We start from the raw sequence: 24,993 nt of genomic DNA on the forward strand, positions 1-24,993 counted from the left end.
TACCAGGTAAGTAAGACACTTACAGGGTTCAGTTCTTGGTCCAAGGTAGCCCACCGTTGGGGGTTCAGAGCAACCCCAAAGTCACCACACCAGCAGCTCAGGGCCGGTCAGGTGCAGAGTCCAAAGTGGTGCCCAAAACGCATAGGCTAGAATGGAGAGAAGGGGGTGCCCCGGTTCCGGTCTGCTTGCAGGTAAGTACCCGCGTCTTCGGAGGGCAGACCAGGGGGGTTTTGTAGGGCACCGGGGGGGACACAAGCCCACACAGAAATTTCACCCTCAGCAGCGCGGGGGCGGCCGGGTGCAGTGTAGAAACAAGCGTCGGGTTCGCAATGTTAGTCTATGAGAGATCTCGGGATCTCTTCAGCGCTGCAGGCAGGCAAGGGGGGGATTCCTCGGGGAAACCTCCACTTGGGCAAGGGAGAGGGACTCCTGGGGGTCACTTCTCCAGTGAAAGTCCGGTCCTTCAGGTCCTGGGGGCTGCGGGTGCAGGGTCTCTCCCAGGCGTCGGGATTTAGGATTCAAAGAGTCGCGGTCAGGGGAAGCCACGGGATTCCCTCTGCAGGCGGCGCTGTGGGGGCTCAGGGGGGACAGGTTTTGGTACTCACAGTATCAGAGTAGTCCTGGGGTCCCTCCTGAGGTGTTGGATCTCCACCAGCCGAGTCGGGGTCGCCGGGTGCAGTGTTGTAAGTCTCACGCTTCTTGCGGGGAGCTTGCAGGGTTCTTTCAAGGCTGCTGGAAACAAAGTTGCAGCCTTTCTTGGAGCAGGTCCGCTGTCCTCGGGAGTTTCTTGTCTTTTCGAAGCAGGGGCAGTCCTCAGAGGATGTCGAGGTCGCTGGTCCCTTTGGAAGGCGTCGCTGGAGCAGGATCTTTGGAAGGCAGGAGACAGGCCGGTGAGTTTCTGGAGCCAAGGCAGTTGTCGTCTTCTGGTCTTCCGCTGCAGGGGTTTTCAGCTAGGCAGTCCTTCTTCTTGTAGTTGCAGGAATCTAATTTTCTAGGGTTCAGGGTAGCCCTTAAATACTAAATTTAAGGGCGTGTTTAGGTCTGGGGGGTTAGTAGCCAATGGCTACTAGCCCTGAGGGTGGGTACACCCTCTTTGTGCCTCCTCCCAAGGGGAGGGGGTCACAATCCTAACCCTATTGGGGGAATCCTCCATCTGCAAGATGGAGGATTTCTAAAAGTTAGAGTCACCTCAGCTCAGGACACCTTAGGGGCTGTCCTGACTGGCCAGTGACTCCTCCTTGTTATTCTCATTATTTTCTCCGGCCTTGCCGCCAAAAGTGGGGGCCGGGCCGGAGGGGGCGGGCAACTCCACTAGCTGGAGTGTCCTGCGGTGCTGTGACAAAGGGGTGAGCCTTTGAGGCTCACCGCCAGGTGTTACAGCTCCTGCCTGGGGGAGGTGTTAGCATCTCCACCCAGTGCAGGCTTTGTTACTGGCCTCAGAGTGACAAAGGCACTCTCCCCATGGGGCCAGCAACATGTCTCTAGTGTGGCAGGCTGCTGGAACTAGTCAGCCTACACAGATAGTCGGTTAAGTTTCAGGGGGCACCTCTAAGGTGCCCTCTGGGGTGTATTTTGCAATAAAATATACACTGGCATCAGTGTGCATTTATTGTGCTGAGGAGTTTGATACCAAACTTCCCAGTTTTCAGTGTAGCCATTATGGTGCTGTGGAGTTCGTGTTTGACAAACTCTCAGACCATATACTCTTATGGCTACCCTGCACTTACAATGTCTAAGGTTTTGTTTAGACACTGTAGGGGTACCATGCTCATGCACTGGTACCCTCACCTGTGGTATAGTGCACCCTGCCTTAGGGCTGTAAGGCCTGCTAGAGGGGTGTCTTACCTATACTGCATAGGCAGTGAGAGGCTGGCATGGCACCCTGAGGGGAGTGCCATGTCGACTTACTCGTTTTGTCCTCACTAGCACACACAAGCTGGCAAGCAGTGTGTCTGTGCTGAGTGAGAGGTCTCCAGGGTGGCATAAGACATGCTGCAGCCCTTAGAGACCTTCCTTGGCATCAGGGCCCTTGGTACTAGAAGTACCAGTTACAAGGGACTTATCTGGATGCCAGGGTCTGCCAATTGTGGATACAAAAGTACAGTTTAGGGAAAGAACACTGGTGCTGGGGCCTGGTTAGCAGGCCTCAGCACACTTTCAATTGTAAACATAGCATCAGCAAAGGCAAAAAAGTCAGGTGGCAACCATGCCAAGGAGGCATTTCCTTACAGGAAGTTTTTGGGAATGGTGGGCTATTGTCGCCAGTGGATTCCCAACTTCTCGTCTCTAGCAAAGCCTTTACTGAAATTGACCCAGAAGGATGCCTTGGATGAAATTGAGCTGAAAGGAGATGAGATGGATGCTTTTGTTGAACTGAAGGAATGCATGTGCAGGGCTCCAGCTTTAGGTATGCCTGATTACACGAAGCCTTTCACATTGTTTTGCCATGAACGTGATGCATGTTCTTTGTCTGTCTTGACCCAAGCCCATGGTGGCGTGAACAGACCAGTAGCGTATTTTTCAGCTACTTTGGATCCGGTTGCAGCAGCACTCCCAGGGTGTTTGCGCGCCGTAGCAGCAGTTGGTATCAGCCTCACTCAGAGTGAAGGAATAGTGATGGGACACCCAGTAACAGTCATGGTCCCTCACTCAGTTGAGATACTTTTGACCCGCTCCCGAACGCAACACATGACTGGAGCAAGACTCACAAGGTATGAAACGATAATTCTGGGCTCACCGAATGTGCAGCTGAAAAGGTGCACTACGTTGAATCCAGCAACCTTGCTTCCTGGAGAAAATGCCGAAATTGAGAACGCTGAAGACGTCGAGCATGACTGCCTTCAGGTGACTGAATTTTGCACAAAACCTCGACCGGACATCAAGGATACTAAACTTGATGAAAATGACCAAATTCTTTTTGTTGATGGTTCATGTCTGAGAGACGGGATGGGGATTTTGAAAGCGGGATATGCTGTCTGTACTGTAACAGGGGTCTTGGAAGCGGGATGGCTCCAAGGAGTCTATTCTGCACAAGTAGCAGAACTTGTAGCCCTTACCAGAGCATGTCAACTATCTGCATTGATGAAAGTCACCATTTATACTGATAGTCAATACGGGTTTGGGATTGTGCATGACTTTGGACAACTATGGTCACAGAGAGGGTTCCTGACTTCTTCAGGATCCCCAGTGAAGAACGGGGAGAGAATAAGGGAATTGTTACATGCCATTCTAGTGCCAGCTGAAGTTGCAGTGGTGAAGTGCAGTGCTCATACGAAAGGACAGGACTATGTGTCTCTGGGAAATGCATATGCGGATCAAGTCGCAAGATTTTGTGCCTTGAACTGTATATTACTGAGAGATGATTGGAACACGATAAGTGAGCCAGAACTGGAACCAGCTGAAGCATTTGCCTTGAAGGTTGTAGATACAATAGAGGAACTAAAAGCATTACAGAATAATGTCAGGGAGGATGAAAGAGATTCCTGGATCAAATCACAATGTATAAAGAGACAAGACGAGTTATGGGTTTCACATGAAGGAAAATATGTTTTGCCAAATAGTCTCTTATCACAGCTTGCGCGGTTCTATCATGGGCAAGCTCACCTAGGGAGAGATGCCATGATAAGATTGTTCAAAACTGATTGGTTTAACCCCAGATTTCGTCAAGCTGCAGAAGCAGTTTGCCATCGATGTGTCACTTGCCAGCAGATGAACCCAGGAAAGGGAACGGTTGTGAGCGCGAGTCACATTGGTAGGGCAAGCGGTCCTTTTAGTCGAATGCAGATGGACTTCATTGAGATGCCTGTGCATGGGGGTCTGAAATATGTGCTGGTGATTGTGTGCATTTTTAGTCACTGGATTGAGGCATACCCTACACGTAGGAACGACAGCCTTACAGTTACCAAGCTATTGTTGAGGGAGTTAATACCACGTTTCGGATTCCCAATCTCTTTAGAATCAGATAGGGGAAGTCACTTCAATAACGAGGTGATAAAGTTACTTTGCGAAGCGCTGAACATTGAGCAAAAGCTGCATTGTAGCTATCGCCCTGAAGCATCAGGACTGGTGGAGCAGATGAATGGTACGCTGAAATCGAGAATGGCAAAAATATGTGCATCGACAAATTTGAAATGGCCTGACGCATTGCCCTTAGTGCTAATGTCAATGAGAAACACTCCTGATAGAAAGACTGGATTGTCTCCACACGAAATTCTCATGGGCAGGGCTATGAGACTTCCTGCAGTTCCCGCAAACATGCTTTTGAATATTACAGATGATATGGTGTTAGACTACTGCAAAGGACTGGCTGACGTGGTTCGCTCTTTCTCTCACCAGGTGGAAGCGACCACCTTGCCACCGATCCAAGGTCCAGGACACGCACTGAAAGCAGGTGACTGGGTCGTGGTAAAGAAGCACGTGAGAAAATCGTGTCTGGAACCCCGTTGGAAAGGCCCTTTCCAAGTGATCCTGACGACAACTACCGCTGTGAAGTGTGCGGGGGTTCCCAACTGGATTCACGCCAGTCACACAAAGAAGGTGTTGTGTCCCACAGATGAGGAAGTTGAAGCGCTGAAACTACCAGTGCCTGATAAAGCAGTGCTGAGTGCTGAGACAGAACAAAAGCGAACTGAAAGCGAACAGGCAGAAGCAGGAGAGAAAGAGATATTGTTGGAAAGTGAAGAGTCCGACTCACTTGGGGAAGACCCAGGAGAAAGTTCAGACAGCGACGAAGAAGCTGCAGGTGACAAAGAACCTGAAGCAGCTGAGGGTAGCAAAAAGCCTGAAGCAGCTGAAGGTGACAGAGAACCTGAAGCAGCTGAAAGTGATAAAGAGCCTGACGAAAGTAACGGTGACGAAGGGCTCGAAAAAGGTGAAGAGCCAGGAGAGCCTGATCAGAGGAGGGCTTTCCCAGAAGCAGACGATACAGAAAAAGAAAAAGAGAACGTGATCGATTCCCCGGAAGAAGGGGATAAGGCAGAACAGAACGAAAAGGTTCAAGCTTCCACAGAAAAGATCGCAGGTCCATCAAATGGACATGGTGCAAAGAGAAGACTAAGCATCTCACCAATAAAAGAAAAGGGTAAAGAAGGTTTGAACGAAGGAGGGAGACCGAAAGTGAAAGAGAAGAGAAAGGAAGTGACTGTAGTGGAACAATTGTCAAGTGAAGAAAAAGACTTGACAAAAGAAGAAAGTACCAGCGAAGCCGAGTCGAAAAGGGAAGCAAAATTGAAAAGAAAAAGGATACCAAATAGGAGGTATTCCGGTCCTGAATGGGCATATGCAGTCAATGATGATTGGACTGACGAGTTTGTATCTCTAAGCATCGAGAACGAAGAAGAAGAAGAGATACCAATAGAGAAGAAAAGTTTCATAGACTCTGTCGATTGAAAGAGTAAATGATATTGCTTGCTACAATATAACGTGAAAGAAACAACCAGCTGAGACATTGTTAAACCAGATGAGACATTTGCTAAACTGATAAAGACTGAGTCATTGCCGAATTGAGACAAATGCTGCTAACCGATAAGTGACTGGCCTTTTGAAGAAGACGGTGTGAACATTGCGCTTGTTCAGCTTTGTAACTGAATCGCTGAATAGTTTCATTTATAAGTGCTTCTAGCTCTCTGATTCTATACAGATCATGACTAGGTACGCTATGCAAAATAATAGAAAGAAATATTGTAAATACGTGTGTATAGGCTTGGTAGTAACATGTGTAATAATAATAATGGCAATTGTGATTGGAATGCATGGAAAGGGTGAAAGTGAGAATATCGAGGCTTCTACTATTACTCCTGTTACTGTCACTGAACTAACTCCATTGAAAAGACTAGCAATGGATGAGAGGCTCTTGCACGATAAGAAAGAGCTTTCGTATAACGTTTTCTATCGCTTACTAACAGAGTATGTTGAAACTATGGATGCGAAGGATTGTTATGTGTGTACACAGATACCGACATCAGTAAAGGAAGGGGTAACTTATCACCACATGCCTCTTACATACGGGATTACATGTAGTATAGTAATGTCTAGGTTTTATGGTCAAACTAACATACAGTATTTTTACTCGAATTATGATGTTACCTTTGCTTATGTTCCTATAATAGCGCAGCTAAGCCAGACCGCAAAATATTGGGATTATAAAATTATGGGGGAATTTTTCGAGCCAATGCAACCTTTTGAAACGGCTCATGCTCATAGGGAAAACCTTACTTGCTCAGTCTCTGCTGTAGAAATAAGCTTTTTGGATCGCACAGATGATAGAAGGGCTCAAATGAAAGCGAAATTAGAAAAGGAGTTACATAAGAGGACTTCAGTAGATAATTATGATTTTGCTGCTATAAAGACACAAGGGAAAATAGCTTTAGATGCTTGGCATGTAGGGAAGTTTTGTATATATCGAGGTGAATCTTATTATGACAATATTTTTGTAGGAGCGAGTGAATGCAAACATACGTTTATTTTTAAGGCCAAATGGACATTCATGATGGACGGACTTGACCCTGTCATTCCAGGTGTATATTACATTTGTGGGCATAATGCTTATTATCGTCTTCCAAAGGGATGGTGGGGGAGATGTTATTTGGGTATAGTGTTCCCAAAGGTTTATCAACTGGATGACGTATCGATGATTCAAAAGACATCTGGATCTCATAGTATCCAGAAAAGAGAGACCGCAGCTGCTGTGGTAGGTGATATATTTGGAGCCATGATTCCTTCATTGGGAGTTGTGCTGAATTCCATCAAGATACGAAAGTTGTCTACTATAGTGGATAACATGTTGACAAAGTTTTCAGGTGCTATAATCCTGATAGATGCTGAGCTTGCAGTGGAAAGAGCTATGACTCTTCAAAATAGGCTGTCTTTAGACATTCTTTTAGCAAAGGATGGAGGCGTTTGCAAAATAATTGGTGCACGTCACTGTTGCACCTATATACCGGATAATAGTGTGAAGATTAAAACTATGCTTGCTAATCTAACAAAAGAAAGTGCAGATGTGAAGGAATTGAAAGAACCAGGAGTGTGGGAGAAGGTTGGAAAGGGAATAGCTTCAGTCAGACATTGGATTGGGGGAATTTGGAATGGAATATTATTGAAAATAATAGAAGGAATATTAATAGTAATAATTTGTGTATTTGGAATTTGGGGAATAAAAAGGGGAATAATAATGATTATGGAAAGAATTAAAAGAAGAAAGGAGGAGAAAATTATGAAAAGAATGGCAGAAGAATACAAAGCGCAAACAAGGGGTACTAAAAGGAAAAGGGAACTGACAGAATTTTAATGGAATAAAATTTGTGGGCTAAATTTGTGTGATGACAAGTAGTCATCAGAGGAGGGATTGATGAAGCAGAAAATGAAGGTTTCGATTTATTAACGCTTAAACGTAGTGCTGAAATAATCAGGTGTGACATTAACCGAATTAATTAAGATTGTACGGGGACAAAATGTGCCCTCAGAGTAGTTTGCCATCATTTATACGCGTGCTTTATATAACGTGGTGAATTAGAATTGCACTAATCCGACATAATCATAAACGTGTGCTACGATTTGCTTGTTTGAAATGTTTTAGCTTAGCATTACTTTAGCGGAGGCTTTGGCCTAGTTGCCTGGTCTCACGGTTTAGATGCTCGTATTTTTCCACTGTGCTAATAAACGTGTATTCTTGCTTGAAGCTGTACTTTTCCACAGAAACTGTTCACATGCTTATCTTAAAGTTAGTGCCAGCCTGGCATATTTTCTCTTTAATTCAAGGTCGACTTGCAGGTGCGGACAATGGAGGCTCTGAGAGTAAGCTAATTGGGAGACAATGTTGCGATTTGCGTACCCATCTCCAAGGATAATGTATGCTTAAGTAAAAGCTTGAGAACTGTCGTTTTTGATTGGTCAATTTGAAGCCAACCTATGAACCCTCCAATGGAGACCCTACAGGACTCGAACTGTTGTCTATAAAAACCAGGTGCACAAGAAGAAGGTAGCCATTACCAGCTCGATACCCGCCATTTTGCAGACTTCGTAGCTATTATGGCCCACTTTGCTGCGACGCCATTTTGAGAGACTTTGATGCTTTCTCTAATCGAGAGAAAGAGACTTTAAATGATTCTTGCCCTAGAGACTGTAACTTTGATTGGATCCCTTTGCATGAAGTAATAGTTTTACCTTGCCGCCGTGAGGCAATTGCCCCGTTCACCCCTGCCCCTTTGTCCCGTCCTATGCCGATCGAAACGGTACCCATGATGACCGAAGAATGGTACCTGTGAGACGAAGACTTCCTTGTATGCTGATCGTAATTGGTAAATATGAAAGGAAAACTGTAAAATTGCATTGTGTTTCTTTTAGGTAACCAACTGCTGAATTTTTGATAAGGGCCCTAGCTAGGAGTTTTCTAAATTAATGTTGCTAAATTGTTTTTGCATGAAGTCCCACATGCTGATGCTAATTTGAGGTTAGATGAGGATTCCATATGTCGCACGATGCAATTGGAGATCTTGTTATGCTGACTAAATGTATGCCATTAGTTCATTACAGATTATCGTATTAGTGATTTGCATTGCTATTATCGAATGCCTTGTGATTCAAATGCTACATAGATTACACTTGTTTCGACGTTATGGACAGCTATTAATGTTCATATATGTTTATCATTTGGTGTTGAGAAACATTTATATTGTGCTAGCTTTGTTAATATAGGGAAATAAATTCACTAACTTTGCAATAAACTGGTGTGGTTCTTCCTGACTGAAAGGTCAGGGTTCGCCGAAATGTATTCTGGATTAATTGTTAAGTGTTATGTTGTTCAAGGTGTTGCTTATGTTCGTTATTGATTATTGATTTTGATGAGATTGATCGATTAAGAGTACAGAGAGTTCCCATTAAGTCAAAAGATTCATCGGCCTAAAGAGCGTCCAAAACAGGTAAAATTATTAGTACGGACCGCTCTATCAAGAGCAAGACACAGGACAAGGGCTGTAATGAATCTGGCAAGGCAGCGGGATTCCCATGGAGGGAAGGGTGTCCGTATGGTACTCGTGTTTTAAATACTGTGGTTAACAAGAAACTCTTGCATCTGTACATTCTGGGAGTGAAAACAATGATTTAAAATCAAAGGAGAGGTGGGAAAACGTTTGCACGCGTGGGCTTTCCATAGATGGAAAATGTGGACTTGACACTGACATGAAAATATGGACCTTTCATTTTGTGAAGAAAATATGACATGGCAAGGTAACTTTTACACCGTTGTAGTGCTGCTCTAAAACAAAGGCCTGTATAATGAACAGCATAAGGTTAATGCAGTAAGTGCAAATGCTATAGTACCAAGAGCAACAGCTCTGGCATCCGAGGCACTGAGCTACCCCGGACCCTCATAGCAATATCTACATGCACCTGCCTCCGGTTGTCTCTTTACAGTAGGACCCTTCCACAGGTCGGGCGGCTCAAATCACACGAGACTCGCCTAAATCAGTCTGTGGTTGAGCGGCAAAGCTGCTCATCATATCAATGTATCTATGCACCAGCCTCTCGTTGCACTGTCGCACCCATTCGAAGAAATGGGCTCCAATCACGAGACTCGCGTAACAAAGCAGCGTGAAGTGAGACGCCGAGCCCACGCGTCAAACCACTACGTAATTACGTCTACCTTAGATTGCACAATCTGTCGTAGGACCCCTACCAAACAGCACAAGAGCCCCTCCAATGGCTTTTACAGTAGCGGACTCCGAGGGCCGCTAGCGGGGTTGCCACTCAACCACAGGCTGACTTCGGCGTGTCTCATGTTATTTGAGCCCAACTTGTTGGAGAGGTCCCACTGTATACGACGCAACCACAGGCAGGTGCACGTAGATATTGTTATGATGAACAAGTTGGCCTGCTTACTTCCAATTGATTTGTGGCGCAGGTTTCATATAATTTAAGGGTTGCCCATTCCCTTACGTCCGGATGAAGACCCCCCTTGATGGTTCAAAGTAACCACGTTATATAGGGTTGAAACGTTGACGCTCTTTTGTATCTAGATAAGAATTTCAGTTTCCCCCTTGGGGCCACTAAGGAATTTGTCTAGTGGCCCTTTTTGATTTGCAATAAAATTATCTTGATAGACAGGTGACAGGCGGCCGTGCACCTCGAATTCTCTTCGATTGTATTTTTGCAAATTGTTTTTAAACTCATTTACTTTACTGTGTCACTTGCCACATCGCATGAGCACTTTTTCACTTGCTGGAGCAACCATTAATAAAATATACGGAGATTGCCTCGTGTACCTTTGAAAAATATATGACGTACATTATTTTTTCGTCTTGGTGATGTGATCTTGGCTTAATTCTCCTTTTTCTTTTCATGTGATGAATTACACGAATGGTGGACCCAAAGAAATATAGGTTCAAGTTATTGGTTTCTGGCCCGACAGGACCGTGTTTTGATCATATCTCCAATCTGACTAAAGACCTACATTCATTCTAACTACAGATATGAGCAGGTAAGGTATAGGATCTTTTTTGGCAAGATAAGTGAAAGAGAGAGGTTCTGGCGTGTTTTATGTGTAGGATGCTTAAGGGAGCAGAAACACATTATATTGTCACCAGGAAAAAGACGCTCTGGGCATCACCAGCACGACAACTCAAATCATGTGCGAGGCTATGTTTTCAGGTTTAACCACAAAATAATTGAGAAGGTATTTGAAAATTATAAAAACAAACATTTCTTACAAAGCGCGCACCACATTCCAAAAAATGTTTCCTTCAATGCATCGTCTGCTTACCCAGTGAGAGGGAGGATGTTTGGAGGTCCAAAAGAAAGAGCAAATGTAGACAAGTTTGGGTGCTTTATCAGGAAAAAACAAGAGCACAGCTCAAGTGTCCGAAAGAGATGAGAGAAATATCAGGCACATCCTGGACTGTTAGGGTGGTTATCTTAGAAGGCGATCTTTTGAAGAGGTAGAGGTAGAGGCAGGTTACAACCTCTGAAGGATGTTCAAGGGAAGCCAATGTGTTTTCGTCTAGTGGCTCACACTGACATGTCCAACACTAAACAGCATCTAAAAGAGGATTGCCTGCAGCCAAGACTTCACAAAGATGTAGACAATGGCGAGGAATTCTATTTACTGCCTTCGGAGTGGTAAAGGATGTAAAACTCAATGCTCACATGGGGTGTGCAGGTGTGCCAGAACAGTACTGGGAAAAGGATTGGATGTCATGAGCATTTTCGCAGTCAAGGTGTATCAAGCTTCTTGGAAGTAGTGGCAAATCACCTGTCTGAATGGTCTGAATTGTGAATGACTCCACATACATGGAAAACAGTGGGCACACCTCATATAACATATAATTGCCGGGAAAGGTTATGAGAATAAACTACTGAATCAATCAATCCGTCTTTAAAAGAGGCATTTAAATAAAGTGTGGGTAGAAGTCGATCCCGCATTTCACCACAGGTTTTATACCTTTTGAGGCATTAAAGAGAAGGTAATACAACTCCTCCACATGCCCACAGTGTCTGTAGAGAGGAAATAAATTAGAACCGGATATGGGCACTAAGCATGTTCTTGTGTTTTACTGCTGCCATGTTGCATCCGTTCTGCACACAAGAGGGAAGCTTGAATTCTTGCTACCACATTGGTACTTTTTCTGCTTGTGTGAGGTAAGCTTGCACCACTGTGGTGCTGCAGTGTGTGAGGGAAGATCACAATGGTGACTGTATATGGTGACTGTATAGCTGCCTCCTGCATTTGCAATCTCTTTATGATGAAGGTTTTTATCAGACCTACCAGAGGTGTGTTCTCCTCCACGGCTCGCTCCATTGCAATCTCCACCATGTTGGAGGACAGGTCCATCCCCAGCACCTCAACTCCGTGCTCCTGGAGAGGAAGAGAAGGATGTAGGCAAGTGAGAAATGGCACACAGCACTGTTGGATCTCTCAGAATCAAAGAGTTCCTGAAGCCATCACCTTCTAAAGCCACTGAGTACCAGCAACCATGCTCATCCATAGCTGCGTGCCAATGCAGTGGCATAGCAAAGGTACCATTGGCTCTAAAGCACGTAAGTAAGTTACGGACCACCCCTGTGGTTTGACTCTACCAACTGGAGTAAAGTGGACCAGTCAGAACCCCAGGACACGGTGCCATTGTACCTGTTGTGCAATTGTTAACCACTCTATTGTAATCATGTGGGATGCCACCTTTCTGCTGGGTCCATATGGCATGGCTTCAAGAAACACTGCACATTGGGAGACATTGCCTTTATGAGTTGCTGAGCACTGTGGGGCATTGCCTCTCAAAGCTACTAAGTACTGGGGTAAGTCACCTTCCCCAATGAGCACAACAGTGCATAGTAGCTCCAGAATGGCGGCAAAGGCTCTCTAGAGCTGCTTGGCACTGTGTGGGCCACATTCTTCCAGTGCCCCAGAGGACCGGAGGTCCTAAACTTTCTGCTGAGCAATTAGAACCATAGGCTTCAGAAATACATAACCCCTGCAGCAATGGGCTTCCCGAAACCGTGTGCACCTGAACAATTGCATTCTAACAGAGCACAGAATGTGTATTGCTGGATCATCAGCCTACTTAGTCACACCTACCTTAGCCATGTAAAAGTCGCCACCACCAATGCCACAGCCGACATCAATCACCTTTTGACCAGGATTAAGGTCGAGCATAGCAACAAACTCCTACACCAAGGAAAGTAGAAACAGAGCATAAGTGATGGAGAAAGAGAATAAAAATATAGAGGTAGAGAGGCTGAAAGTGTCAAACAAACACAGAGAGAAAGAGTACTAAATTGGGAGGAGTCACTCGAAATGAAGATGACTCGCTCAGGTAAGGCAAAGAACAACTAAGCACATTCACTTCTAAGTCCCTTCTGACAAGTGCCTAATTTCCACAAATAAGTGTCAGGGCCCAAGGTGCCATTTAGGATGCCTCTGCACCTTACACCCTCACTGCCCCTGGCAGAGCATCAAAATGGCATTACTAAAAGCCTGGTCGCACTGCTATTATTATTTATAGTATAATAAACTGTTAAACTGGCATGCTCTGCTGTAAATAGGCAGACAGCACCACCACGTGATGGATGGTCATCAAAAAGGTATTGGTGTTAGGAGTTATGTGCCAGTGCCAAGCATCACTAAACACCAGCACAAATTAAGCACTGCTTCTAACAGGCAATACCACATTCTACACTCCCTCTACGCACCAAGCTCCAACATTCCCTACCGCTAACCTTAGAATCTCCGAGCGTTCTAAGGAAGAAACTCTGGAAATTTGTGAGTGTGCCCCACACTGAGGAGAAAAAAAAAATCAAGAAAACATGACATACAATAAAGAATATTACATACATTAAAGAATATAACACAATGATTTAAAATTTAGGAAATCAGAGAGACACACCCATTTAAACAGGTATTTGGCTTACAAAACAGAGGTTGGCAGTGCTGGCTCCAGAGTCTCAGAGCTGCCGCTAATATATTCTGTGAGAGACATTTCCCACTAGTTGTAAATTGTGTCCCTGAAAAATGCTCCAAAATGACCTTGAATGTGTAAAAATAATAAATAAATAAATAGAACTAAAATAATGTGATGTGTACTACTAAAGAGAAAGAGAGGATGGGGGGAGGTCTGTAGGTGCCGAGAGACAACAGGGGAGTGATTGGTGGACATTTGCAGTATCTCATGTTTAGTTCCACTTTACTACCTGACCACAAACCTTCCAAGCCTGAACTTTTTCACTATCAGTCTCTGATCTCTCTACCACATACGTTATGTGCATAACTGTCTCATCCAAAGCTGGTTTCGTTTGCACTTAAACATATATTATAACAGTGGATGGTTGGAGCTCCACTGGAGACAATGGGGTGCTCTGGGCTTTTACTGGCTGGTAAAAGCCCGGAGCGTCAACATTCCATTGTTCTTTGTTCCCAGCAACAGCTGTGAACAAAGGCCTCACTGAGTCCAAGGGGATTTTAATCCCCTCGGGTTCAGTGAGGACTTTGTTTTATTTAGCAGAACATTCTGCCCTCTAGTGGCAGAAAGTTCTAATAGACTTATAGCCCTTCGTAGCTGGGCTATAACAGCAATTAAAGTCCCGCTTCCTTGTTAAAGACCCTCGCCTTCATCTCGGCCTTTAACACAAGAGCGGGCCTTAATGGACGGTATAGCCCTCTACAGCGGGCTCTAAGACTATAACAGAACACTATAATATTGGGAGCTCCACCAAAGACAATGAAGTGGTTCAGGGCTAATAATGGCTCCAACATTAGCCATCTAATGCAAAATTACAAGCCTTCTGCTCCAACATTACAATGTTTGCCTTTCTGTTTTACAATATTCTATCCTCATTGCATGGAATGTTCTAATAGCTTCACAGCACTTCAGCATTGGGATTTACCAGCTGTTAAAGGCCCTTAAACTGATTATAGGCCTTCGCCTCCAGGTTTGGCAGTTAAATCGGGTTCAGGGCCTTTAACAACATATTGTGCCAAAGAGGTTTTGAGAATGAGCATTACAAGAACTGAATCTAATGGTAATTATATCTGCTGACCACTTACTGTTGCTGCAGGATGGTCAGTGACAGACCCTGCATATTTCATTACAGTGTAACAGGAATGTAAGGCAAGTTCTACAATTATACTTCAGACCAAACAGCAGTGATCGGAAGCACTATTCTAGAAGTACAAATATCAACGATGAGCAAGACAGGAAACTCATAGGGTGAGACATGACCTATGAAGAAAGAGCAATCATGTAACTCACAAAACAGATTACATGTAAATATTTCAGAAGATTGCTTCGAAATAAAAATAAATAAAAAAAACATTAAATGCAGACATCGAGACACATGGGGATACCGATAGTGCAAAAAATGTCAACGATTATGCGCGTTAAAATGTACTCATAAAATCATGACACTGATCCACAGCCATCTCCCACTTATTCGAAACTTTAACACTAAACCATTACTTATAATAAAAACACAAACAGCACACTTTATTTACTCGCATCTGTGAAATCTGCGGGGATCTGTTTTAGGGAGTTTTCACTTCGAGTTAAGACTAAGCTCTACCTCTTCAGGTAATCGACATACCTGTGTTACAACGGATACAAATGATACCTTAATGTTTCTCCCACATTTCTGTGTGAGTATGTATGTTGTTTCGTGGCTTTTCTGCTTCACAGCATCAAGAAAAACCCACAGACGAACACAAATCCCATCAGTATTTTATTCACGTTTCATTAATGCAGGCAGATAAACTGCTGTTCAATATATCGTGATGTGTGCACAAGCCCGGTTCTAGGTGGGGAGAGGGCAGGTGAGCAAGGCCCAACGAAGAAAGACCCTGGTCCACCCGAGCTCTTAAAAACTGGAATAACAGTGTTTTTCTCCTTAATGACTGGATGGTGTGCAGGGCTCGCTTTAGCGCTGGTGTCACCCGTGCGACTCTCTAGTTTGGCGTTTCTCCCCATTCTATCAACCATGACCTCCTCCTCGGATTCCCTCACTACCTCCCAGCAAAAGTACTTTTCATCTCTCCACAGTCTCTTTTTGACGTGCATTTCATCTGTTTTGAAGCGCTGGTAAAGGCTGGCTTCACTAATCCACTCACCTATACACATAAAAATACACATTTGTCCTTTGCAGCAGGCATATTAACCCTCTGCACTACTTTATGGTGAGTCAAAATTGCCACTAGCCAAAACGTTGATTTCTCTCTCTAGTAGGAACATTATCATTAATAATCAAATTTAAGTAGTTGCTAAATACAGCGCTCCTATCCCCGAGTTCAGTGCAACACCCCCGAGGTCAGCACCCAGTGCGGCCACATCGGTCCTACTACTTTAAAGCCGCCTGCATGTCTAATGACTTCTATTAATGATGGACATCCTTGACGTGGGCTGCTTTCAGGCCTGGGGACAGGAGTGAAGTCAGCAGTGATGGTAGCTGTTAAAATTCACAAATGAGCAGCATGGATGTCCACTCACTCACACAGAAGAGGTGCCAGACTGCAATTACAAGCTGCAAAGGGTCAGATGTATGTAGCATTTTTTCAGTCGCAAAAAGTCCAATTTGCTGAATCGGACCATTTGAGGCTTCAGAAAGACTTTTTTTTCTGTATGTACGTACCACAAATTGCCATTCAGTAACATGTTACCGAATCGGAATTTGGGTTTGCAACCAAAGTCTGAATTCGAGTCGCAAATCACTGATCTTTACCACCTCCTCAAAGAAGGTGGTAAGCCATTCGCAAATGAAAATGTTGGAAAAAAAACTGACTACTCTTAAAAAATGTTAATTAAACTTTTACTTTTTTTATGCATCCCATTTTCCTCTAAGGGAACGGGTTGAAGTTAAACAATAAAAATGTGCTTCAAGGTGTTCTGGTAACTTCATAACCCACGAGGCAGAAAGCAGAATGGTTTGTAAATGTTACTAGAACCAAGAGATGGCAATACAGGACCATATTATATGTGGAACTGATATGTATTTTTTATATTACATGTTTGGATAATTAGCTGGGGAAAAAAAATGTTTTCTTCAAAGTGCAGTTCACAATGGACACCAAGGCAAATTCAGACGTTTAGGTTTTGTTTACATTTCTTGAATAAATTGTTACAAAATCATCAGCAATGGTGATTTTAGGAAACAGGGGTTTTGAATCGGGATGGCAGACCCTTCCCAGGCAATACCTGCTGTCCCTGTGATGAACCACATATGTCACTAAATTAACATGTGCTTAATTTTCTGGTAGCCTGGCACAAAAGCAGTCAGACTTAACTTAGATGCACTATGTTAAGTATTTATGGATCACAAAAATAGTAATAAAGTGAAATCACAACACAAGGAAAATCCCTCACAAATTTAGAAAATTAGAGAGTATATTAATACACAAAATGACACTAAAATGAATTAAATCCAATCAGTAGAACCAGAATTATGAATTATGAATCTTTACTGTGAAAATAGCACCTAAAAGATCAAAGCACTAGCCATAAGGTTGCACAAGACTGGGGCAAAGTCAAAAGTTATGGCCAACTGCTTGAAGAAATGTTCCTGAAAAGATAAAGTTCAGAAAGGGAAGGGAGTAGGTGGTGTCTGAGGAAGTGGCACTGTAGTCGCGGAGCCACTGTACAGAGCTGCAATTAAGATTTCTACATTTGGAATTTGTTATTATGTTGGAAGTCCCACCGAACAGAATTTGCTGCTGCTGAGAAGAATGTAGTGGGAGCTACAGCAGAGGCAGGTTGGCCAGCGATGCAACTCGGGCAGATCGGCGAGCTGCTAGATCACGGACTTCTGTCAGTTGTCAGGAAACTATTTGATGAAAACATTTCTAAGCCCCAACTTTTAGGGTTAGTCAGGAGCAGCACGTTTGGCACCAATAGGAACAGGCCAGGACTCAAGAGGCATCACTTGGGAGTCAGGACTCACCCCAGAAGATGCCAGGTGCAGGGTTCAAAGTCTCAGAAACTTGTTACATTGCTGTAGCACACACTGGAAGCCAGCCAATTAGCCCTTGAGGTCACTCTGGTAGTCCTGGGATTAAGCAGCAAGGCATACCTCAAGCAGCAGGGCAGTCCTGTGAGTACAAGGCAAGCCTCAAGCAGCAGTGTAGCCCAGTGGAGGTCCAAGGCATGATTCTGGTGTTCTCGCAGGTCCAGGAATTTACTGAAAGGTTGATCTGAGAGTCCAATATTTGAGCTGGTGCCACCTTAGGAAGTGTTAGAAACTTCTAGGCTATCACCAAATCTGAGGATGGAAAGTTCCTTCCTTCCCCTTCCTAGGCTCCAAGTGGTCTAGAGTGACAAAAGGCTGGTGACAAGTTCCTTTGTGAATACACTGGAGACAGCTCTTTAAAATATAAGTGGGATAGGGAACATCTCCATCCCTCCCGCCCTAGAAGGATGCCCCACCCTGACAACACTTAGTCCTGCTTTGTCTCACTGATTGGAAGGAATACACAAAGGCCAACTGGCAAGCTATTCACAGTCATGTGACCTATGACTCAGGCTGCAGGCACCAAATGGTAAGGACAAGAAAATGACAACTTTCTAAAGGTTTACAACTAAAGACTTTTTAAATACAATACCTTTGAGACCACACATGACATTCTTAGTGGATTACAATCAAAAGTTAGCACTTATTAAATGTAACAAGGTATGCTAATGTCATCCTAAGGGAGAGGTAGGCCTTACAGTAGCGAAAAACAAATTTAGGAACTGTTTATTACCAGGACATGAAAAACATAAAAACACATGTCCTGCTTTTTAAATACAATGTATCCTACCCCGTGGGCTGTTTAGGACCTATCTTAGGGCTGACATATGTATTAAAAAGGAAGGTTTAGATTTGGCAAAAGGATGATTTTGCCATGTCGAATTGCCAGTTTCAAAATACTACACAGGCTGCAATGGCAGGCCTGAGAGAGGTTTAAAGGCATACTTTAGTGAGTTGAACAATATGTGCTGCAGGTCCACTAGTAGCATTTAATTTACAAGCCCTGGGTATATGTAGTATCATTTTGCTAGGCACTCATAAGTATATTAAATGTGCCTATTGTGTGTAAGCCAATTCAGTTGCACTCATTTAAAGTGATACTTCCTTAAGCTGTGTAACAAACAAAGTTCAAAATGAGAACTCAGTGTGTTTGGTCTCTGGATCAAAGCCGTGAAAGGCCGAACTACATCAGGTTCTCTTATTGAACTAACATAAATAAAAGGATACATATCACCTTGAATGAATGTAACTGAATTATTGGTGAAATAATAAACACTGGGGAAATTGGGTTTGTTGACTGCATTGCTAACCATAATTGGTGGGGTTTTAGTGGTCTTCTGCGTTTACCAGAACTATAACTAGTCTTTATCCATTTCTTTTTCAGTTAAAGAGTGCGTAGAACGAGGATGCTGCAATTTTGCATAATGGTATTAGGTAGGAGTGTGTAAATAAGGTAAAAGGGTCATTACACTGGATTTGTAAAATGTTGGCATGTAATGATTGAGACAATTGAGTCTCAAAAATCCCCCAAAATTCGGAAGGTTAGTACAGAGTGGGGTAGGAAACTTGCAGGGGAAACCGACCAGTTCAGTGGGTGAGGATGCTTGGGTAGAATTCCAGGAGGAGACTTATAATAAAGATGTTACACTCACCCATTGCTCAATAAGATTTCTCATAAAGGAAGAAACAAAGGAGAGGTTTTGAGTACCAGCAATTAAGAAAACAATTTAAATGTTAAAACTCACAAGACAAGATACCTTACCAGAAGTAATAATAAAAACTAAAATAGCCTGGTGGACCAGCTTGTTCCATCCCTTTTTCCAGGGAAACTGGAAGTTTGCCGGATAGTCGTAAGGGGGCGATAATCAAACCTTTGTATTAGAAAGGCGAATACTCCCTCCCAGGAAAGTTTCAACAAATAAATCTGTTAGATGTAAATGGGAAGGTCTTCTCAAAAATCCTTTTGGGTATGTTGAGGGATTGGTCAGAAAGAATCAAAATTATCCCTCAAGAGCAAAGGGGTTTTAAGGCGGGGATCGTTCGATGATCGATCATTGCTTTAAAGTCTGTACCAGTGCTAAAAAATCATTTGAGCAGTGTGGAGGACTGTATTGATGTTTTGTCGATTTTAGTTCTGCAAATCGGGCTTTGTAGTGGGAAGTATTAAATAATCTTCACATTCCCAATGATTTACTTTCAGTTTTAAAAGAAGAACTCCACAGGGATAACTGGGCCCAGGTATAACTAGATCTAGAGGGATCTCTCTCTAAGAGGACCAATATAAGAAACGGTCCTAGACCGGGGTGCGTTTTGGCACAGAGGGGGTCATTACGACCCTGGCAGCCGGCGGTAAGGTGGCGGTAACACTGCCAACAGGCTGGCGGTGTTCCGCCAGCAATTATGACCGTGGCGCAATTGCCACGGCCATACCGCCGGCCCCTCCAACATACCGCCAGGCTTCCGCCTGGCGGTCATAATCCCCAGGGCAGCGGTGCTTGCACCGCTGCCCTGGGGATTATGAGTCCCCGACCGCCAGCCTGTCCATGGCGGTAAACACCGCCATGGAAAGGCTGGGGGTAAGGGGACTTGGGGTGCCCCTGGGGGCCCCTGCACTGCCCATGCACTTCCACATGGGCAGTGCAGGGGCCCCCAGGCATAGCCCCGTCACGCATTTCACTGCCCGAATTTTGGGCAGTGAAATACGCGACGGGTGGTACTGCACCCGCTGCACATCAGCATTGCCGCTGGCTCTATCACGAGCCGGCAGCAATGTTGATGTGACATTTCCGCTGGGCCAGCGGACGGTAACACTGTTACCGTCCGCTGGCCCAGCGGAAATGTCATAATAGGGAGCCAGGAATACCGCCGGCAATGGCGGTATTCTGTCTCCCGCAGCCTCGGCGGTCTTTTTGCAAGACCGCCGAGGTTGTAATGACCCCCAGACTCTCTTCTCTCTATACGTGGCCGACCTGCCTAAAATATTTAGTCAATCAAATAGCTTCAGCACTAACATGGATGGTATGCATACTAGTTGTCTCTTATATGCAGACAAATTAGTAATCTTTGATTTGACAGAAATCGTCCTCCGGAGAAAATTGGATGTATTCCAGATCTATTGGAAAGAGAAAAAAATAAAAATTAATATGGAAAAGACCAAAGTGCTCCTGAAAGGAAGAGGATAAGGTTGGGGTGATCAATAAACCAAGTCAAAATAGAGATAGTCACTTACCCAGTGTACATCTGTATGTACTGCCACACTACATGCCACAAACAGATGTACACTGGGTAAGTGACATTTTTCGTTCGATAGCATGTGTAGCTGCGGATACACATGCTGTGCATAAACTAAAAATCAGTTCTCCTACCAAGTAAGAGGTGGTTATCCCGCAGGAGTTGAAGTAGCTTGAAATAGTGTTTTTAGCACTGCTTGTCCAACATTAGCTTGTTGTCTAGATAACACATCCACACAGTAATGCTTTGTGAATGTATGTGGTGTGGACTATGTGGCTGCTTTGCATATATCTGCCATTGGTATATTTCCTAAGAATGCCATGGAGGCACCCTTTTTCCTAGTGGAATATGTTTTTAGAATTAATAGTTGTCTTTTTGTTTTAAGGTAGCATGTTTGAAGACATTTTACAATACATCTAGCTAATCCTTGTTTTGAAATGGGATTACCTTTATGAGGTTGTTGGAAAGCAACAAAAAGTTGTTTAGTTTTCTTAAAGTCCTTTGATCTGTCTACATAATACATTAGAGCTCTTTTAAGATCAAGAATGTGTAGAGCTCTTTCAGCAGTAGAGTCTGGCTGTGGAAAGAATACTGGCAATTTCACTGACTAATTAATGTGAAAAGCTGAAACCACTTTAGGCAACAATTTTGGATTTGTCCTAAGTACTAATTTGTGTTTGTGTACTTGGAAGAAAGGTTCTTCTATAGTAAATGCATGAATTTCACTTACTCTTCTCGAAGGAAGTAATTGCTACCATGAAAGCAACTTTCCATCTTAGAAATTGAATAGCACAAGGGTACATGGGTTAGAATGGGGGACCCATAAGTCTTGTGAGTACAATATTAAGATTCTATGCTGGAACTGGTGGAGTTCTGGGTGGAATGATGCGTTGAAGTCCTTCCATAAATGCTTTTATGACAGGAACTCTATACAGAGAGGTATGCTGTATATTTTGTAGGTAGGCTGATATGGCTGTGAGATGAATCTTGGAGGAAAAAGAAAGATTTGCTTTTTGCAAATAAAGCAAATAAAACACAATATCTTGTACTGATGCTTTAAGTGAATTTATATTTTTAGGTTGACAGTAGTATACAAACCGTTTCCATTTATTTTCATAGCGCTGACTGGTTATTGGTTTACATGCTTGTTTTAGAAAGTTCATATATTCTAATGGAAGCTGTAGGTGTCCAAATTCTATGACTTCAGGGTCCAAATTGAAAAGTTGAGCACACTGGGATTGGGATGCCTGATTTGACCTTTGTTCCAAGTTAACAGGTCTGATCTGTTTGGAAGCTTGTGATGTGGTACTACAGACAGATCTAGGAGTGTTGTGTGCTAGTGTTGCCGTGCGCACATGGGAGCTATGAGTATCATGGTGAGGGAAGTGTGATGCATTTTCTTGACCAGAAACAAAATTAATGGGAGAGGGGGAAAAGCGTAAGCAAATATCCCTAATCCATAAAGCATTGCCCTTGGACTGAGGGTGTGGGTTTCTGGATGCGAAGTTTTGGCAATTCGCGTTTTCGCTTGTTGCGAATAGGTCTATGTTTAGTGTTCCCAACATTTGAAAGTAATATTGAACTACCTGTGGGTGAATCTCTGATTCGTGTATTTGTTGCTGCATCCTGCTTAGAAGGTCCGGTAGCTGGTTGTGTATTCCTGGGATGTATTCCGCTAGCAGGTGAATGTGATTGTGAATTGCCCATTTCCATATTGTTTGAGCTAGAAGGGACAATTGGGTTGAGTGTGCCCCCCCTGTTTTTTCATATAATACATTTTTGTCATGTTGTCTGTTCTTATTAAGACTATTTTGTGTATTATCTGTGGTTGAAAAGCCTTGATGGCTAAGAAAACCGCTAATAATTTCAAGTGGTTTATGTGTTAAGTTTTTTGTATTGGGTCCCATTCCCCTTATATCGTTAGATTGTTGAGATGGGCTCCCCAACCTGTCAATGACCCATCTGTTGCAATTATGATCTGTGGTACTGGGTCTTGAAATAGCCGCCCCTTTATGGTGTTGTGATTCCACCACTGCAGAGATGTGTAAGTTTGGGGGTCTAACAACACTAGATCCTGTAACCGTCCCTGAGACCATTGTTATGACAGACACTGTTGCAGTGGTCTCATATTTAGCCTCACATTTGGTACTATTGCTATGCATGATGTCATCATTCCTAATAGTTTTATGACAAATCTTACTGTGTAAGTTTGATTGACCTGCATTTGTGATATGAGGTATTGAAAAGCCTGTATATGTTGAGGATTTGGGTAGGCTAATGCTCAATGAGTATTGAGAATTGCACCTAGATAAGGATCTATTTGTGCTGGCTGACAATGAGATTTCTGGTAATTGATTGTGAACTCTAATGTGTGTAGGGTATCTATTGTGTATTGTGTGTGTTGTTGGCATTTTAGAATGGTGCTGGATTTTATTAACCAATCGTCTAGATAAGGAAAGACATGTATGTGGCGTCTTCAGAGGTATGCCGCTACTACAGCTAGACATTTTGTGAACACTTTTGGTGCTGTTGTTACTCCAACGGGTAGTACTTTGAATTGGTAGTGGTTGCCAGATATTACAAACCTTAAATACTTGTGATGGGCTGAATGTATGGGAATGTGGTAGATCTAACGCATTCATATGATCTTATACATCCTGTAGAGTGACCATGTGAAAATGTTCTGACAGGATATATAGATTTAGAGGTCTGAGATCGAGAATGGGTCTGAGAGTACCATCCTTCTTTTGTATAAGGAAGTATAGGGAGTATACTCCTGTTCCTTGCTGTGAGATGATAACTATTTCTATTTCCCCCTAGAGTAATAAAGATTGTACCTCTTGTTTTAGTCGAATAGTGTGTTCTGGGGACAGTCTGTAAGAACAAGGGGGAATATTGGTGGAGCGGAGATGAGCTCTAGGCAATAACCTCTGCGGATAATTGAGAGTACCCATTGATCTGTGGTGATATTTTGCCAGTGAGAATGGAATTGGTGCAGTCTTCCTCCCACAGGAGACTATGGGATTGGGAGATGTTTGGGAAGTCATTGTTTAGTAGGTGTGGAAGCACCCTTTGAGGTTGCAAATTTTCCTCTAGCCCTGGAATTTTGTCCTCTGTAAGAGCCTCTAAATGACCCTCTTGGGTAGTACTGCTGTCCTTGCTTTGGATGGGAGGTGGAAGCCTCTGCAGTCTGGGTTTTAAAACCTCCCCTAAATTGCGGTTTCCAAAAGAAACCCCAAAATGGTGTTGTATAAAGGGCTCCCATGGCTTTTGCTGTCTCAAAGTCTTTCTTGAGTTTCTCAATGGTTGTGTCCACCTCTGGTTCGAAGAGTTGCTGTTTGTTAAATGCCTGTTGTATTTCTGGTTTAAAACCTGAGGACCTCAACCATGCTTGTCGTCTAAATGTGATGCTGGTATTAATTAATCTAGCTCAAGTGTCAGCTGCATCTAGAGCAGACCTAATCTGATTATATGTTATGGCCTGACCCTCTTCCATTATTTGCTGCGCCCACTTTTGGTGTTCTTTGGGTAGGCATTGCAAGAATTCTTGCATCTCATCCCAATGTGCCCTGTCGTATCTTGCCAACAGGGCCTGGGTATTGGCAATATGCCATTGGTTGGCTACTTGTGTTGCCACCCTTTTGCCCTCAGCATCAAATTTTCTGCTTTGTCAGAGGGTGGGGTATCCCCCGAACACGGACTATTGGCACGCTTCCTGGCTGCACTGACCACAACAGAATCTGGTGGTAATTGTTGTGTGATGTAAATTGGATCTGTTGGTGCAGGCTTATATTTTGTCAATCCTCTGTATTAGAACCCTAGCTTTAACTGGTTCTTTAAATATAAATTTCTCTTTCTGCCTAAGCATACCAGGAAGGATTGGTAAACACTGGTATTGCTTATGAGCTGAGGATAGTGTATTGAAAAGAAAATCCTCTTCTAAAGGATCTGCATGCATTTGTACCCCATGGTATGCAGCTGCCCTGGATATTACTTGGTTATAAACCATACTATCCTCTGGGGGGGTGGTCTAGTATGGTAGAGTTCTGGATCATTAGATGGTGTAGGATCTGAGTTGTACATGTCCCATGGGTCTACAGTGTCTCCTTGTGAGTAAGTAGGAGAGTGTGATGGTGAAGGTGGTGGTGGAGTGAGAGGTTTTGGTGAAAAAGAACACTGCAGTGAGTGTGGTGAAGAAAGCTGTAGCGGTTTTGGCTTTTCCTTTTGCTTGAAAATGTTTGCCGGTAGTGGGACAGTATCAAGAGTCTCTTGAAATGCTAGCTTTCTTTT

General features: G+C 43.6%; 1 protein-coding gene across 1 annotated transcript in view; it reads right to left on the reverse strand.

Annotated features, from left to right (window-relative positions):
• Positions 1-24,993, reverse strand: part of LOC138259944 (uncharacterized) — a 164,287-nt gene that overhangs the window by 27,091 nt on the left and 112,203 nt on the right. The window contains exons 7-8 of the mRNA XM_069207940.1: positions 12,563-12,652; positions 11,756-11,845 (exon numbers count right to left, since the gene is read on the reverse strand). Coding sequence (XP_069064041.1) covers positions 11,756-11,845; positions 12,563-12,652 — 180 coding nt within the window. The remainder of the gene's footprint in view (positions 1-11,755; positions 11,846-12,562; positions 12,653-24,993) is intronic.

This window comes from Pleurodeles waltl, chromosome 9 (genome assembly GCF_031143425.1).
Source record: "Pleurodeles waltl isolate 20211129_DDA chromosome 9, aPleWal1.hap1.20221129, whole genome shotgun sequence".
NCBI lineage: Eukaryota > Metazoa > Chordata > Amphibia > Caudata > Salamandridae > Pleurodeles > Pleurodeles waltl.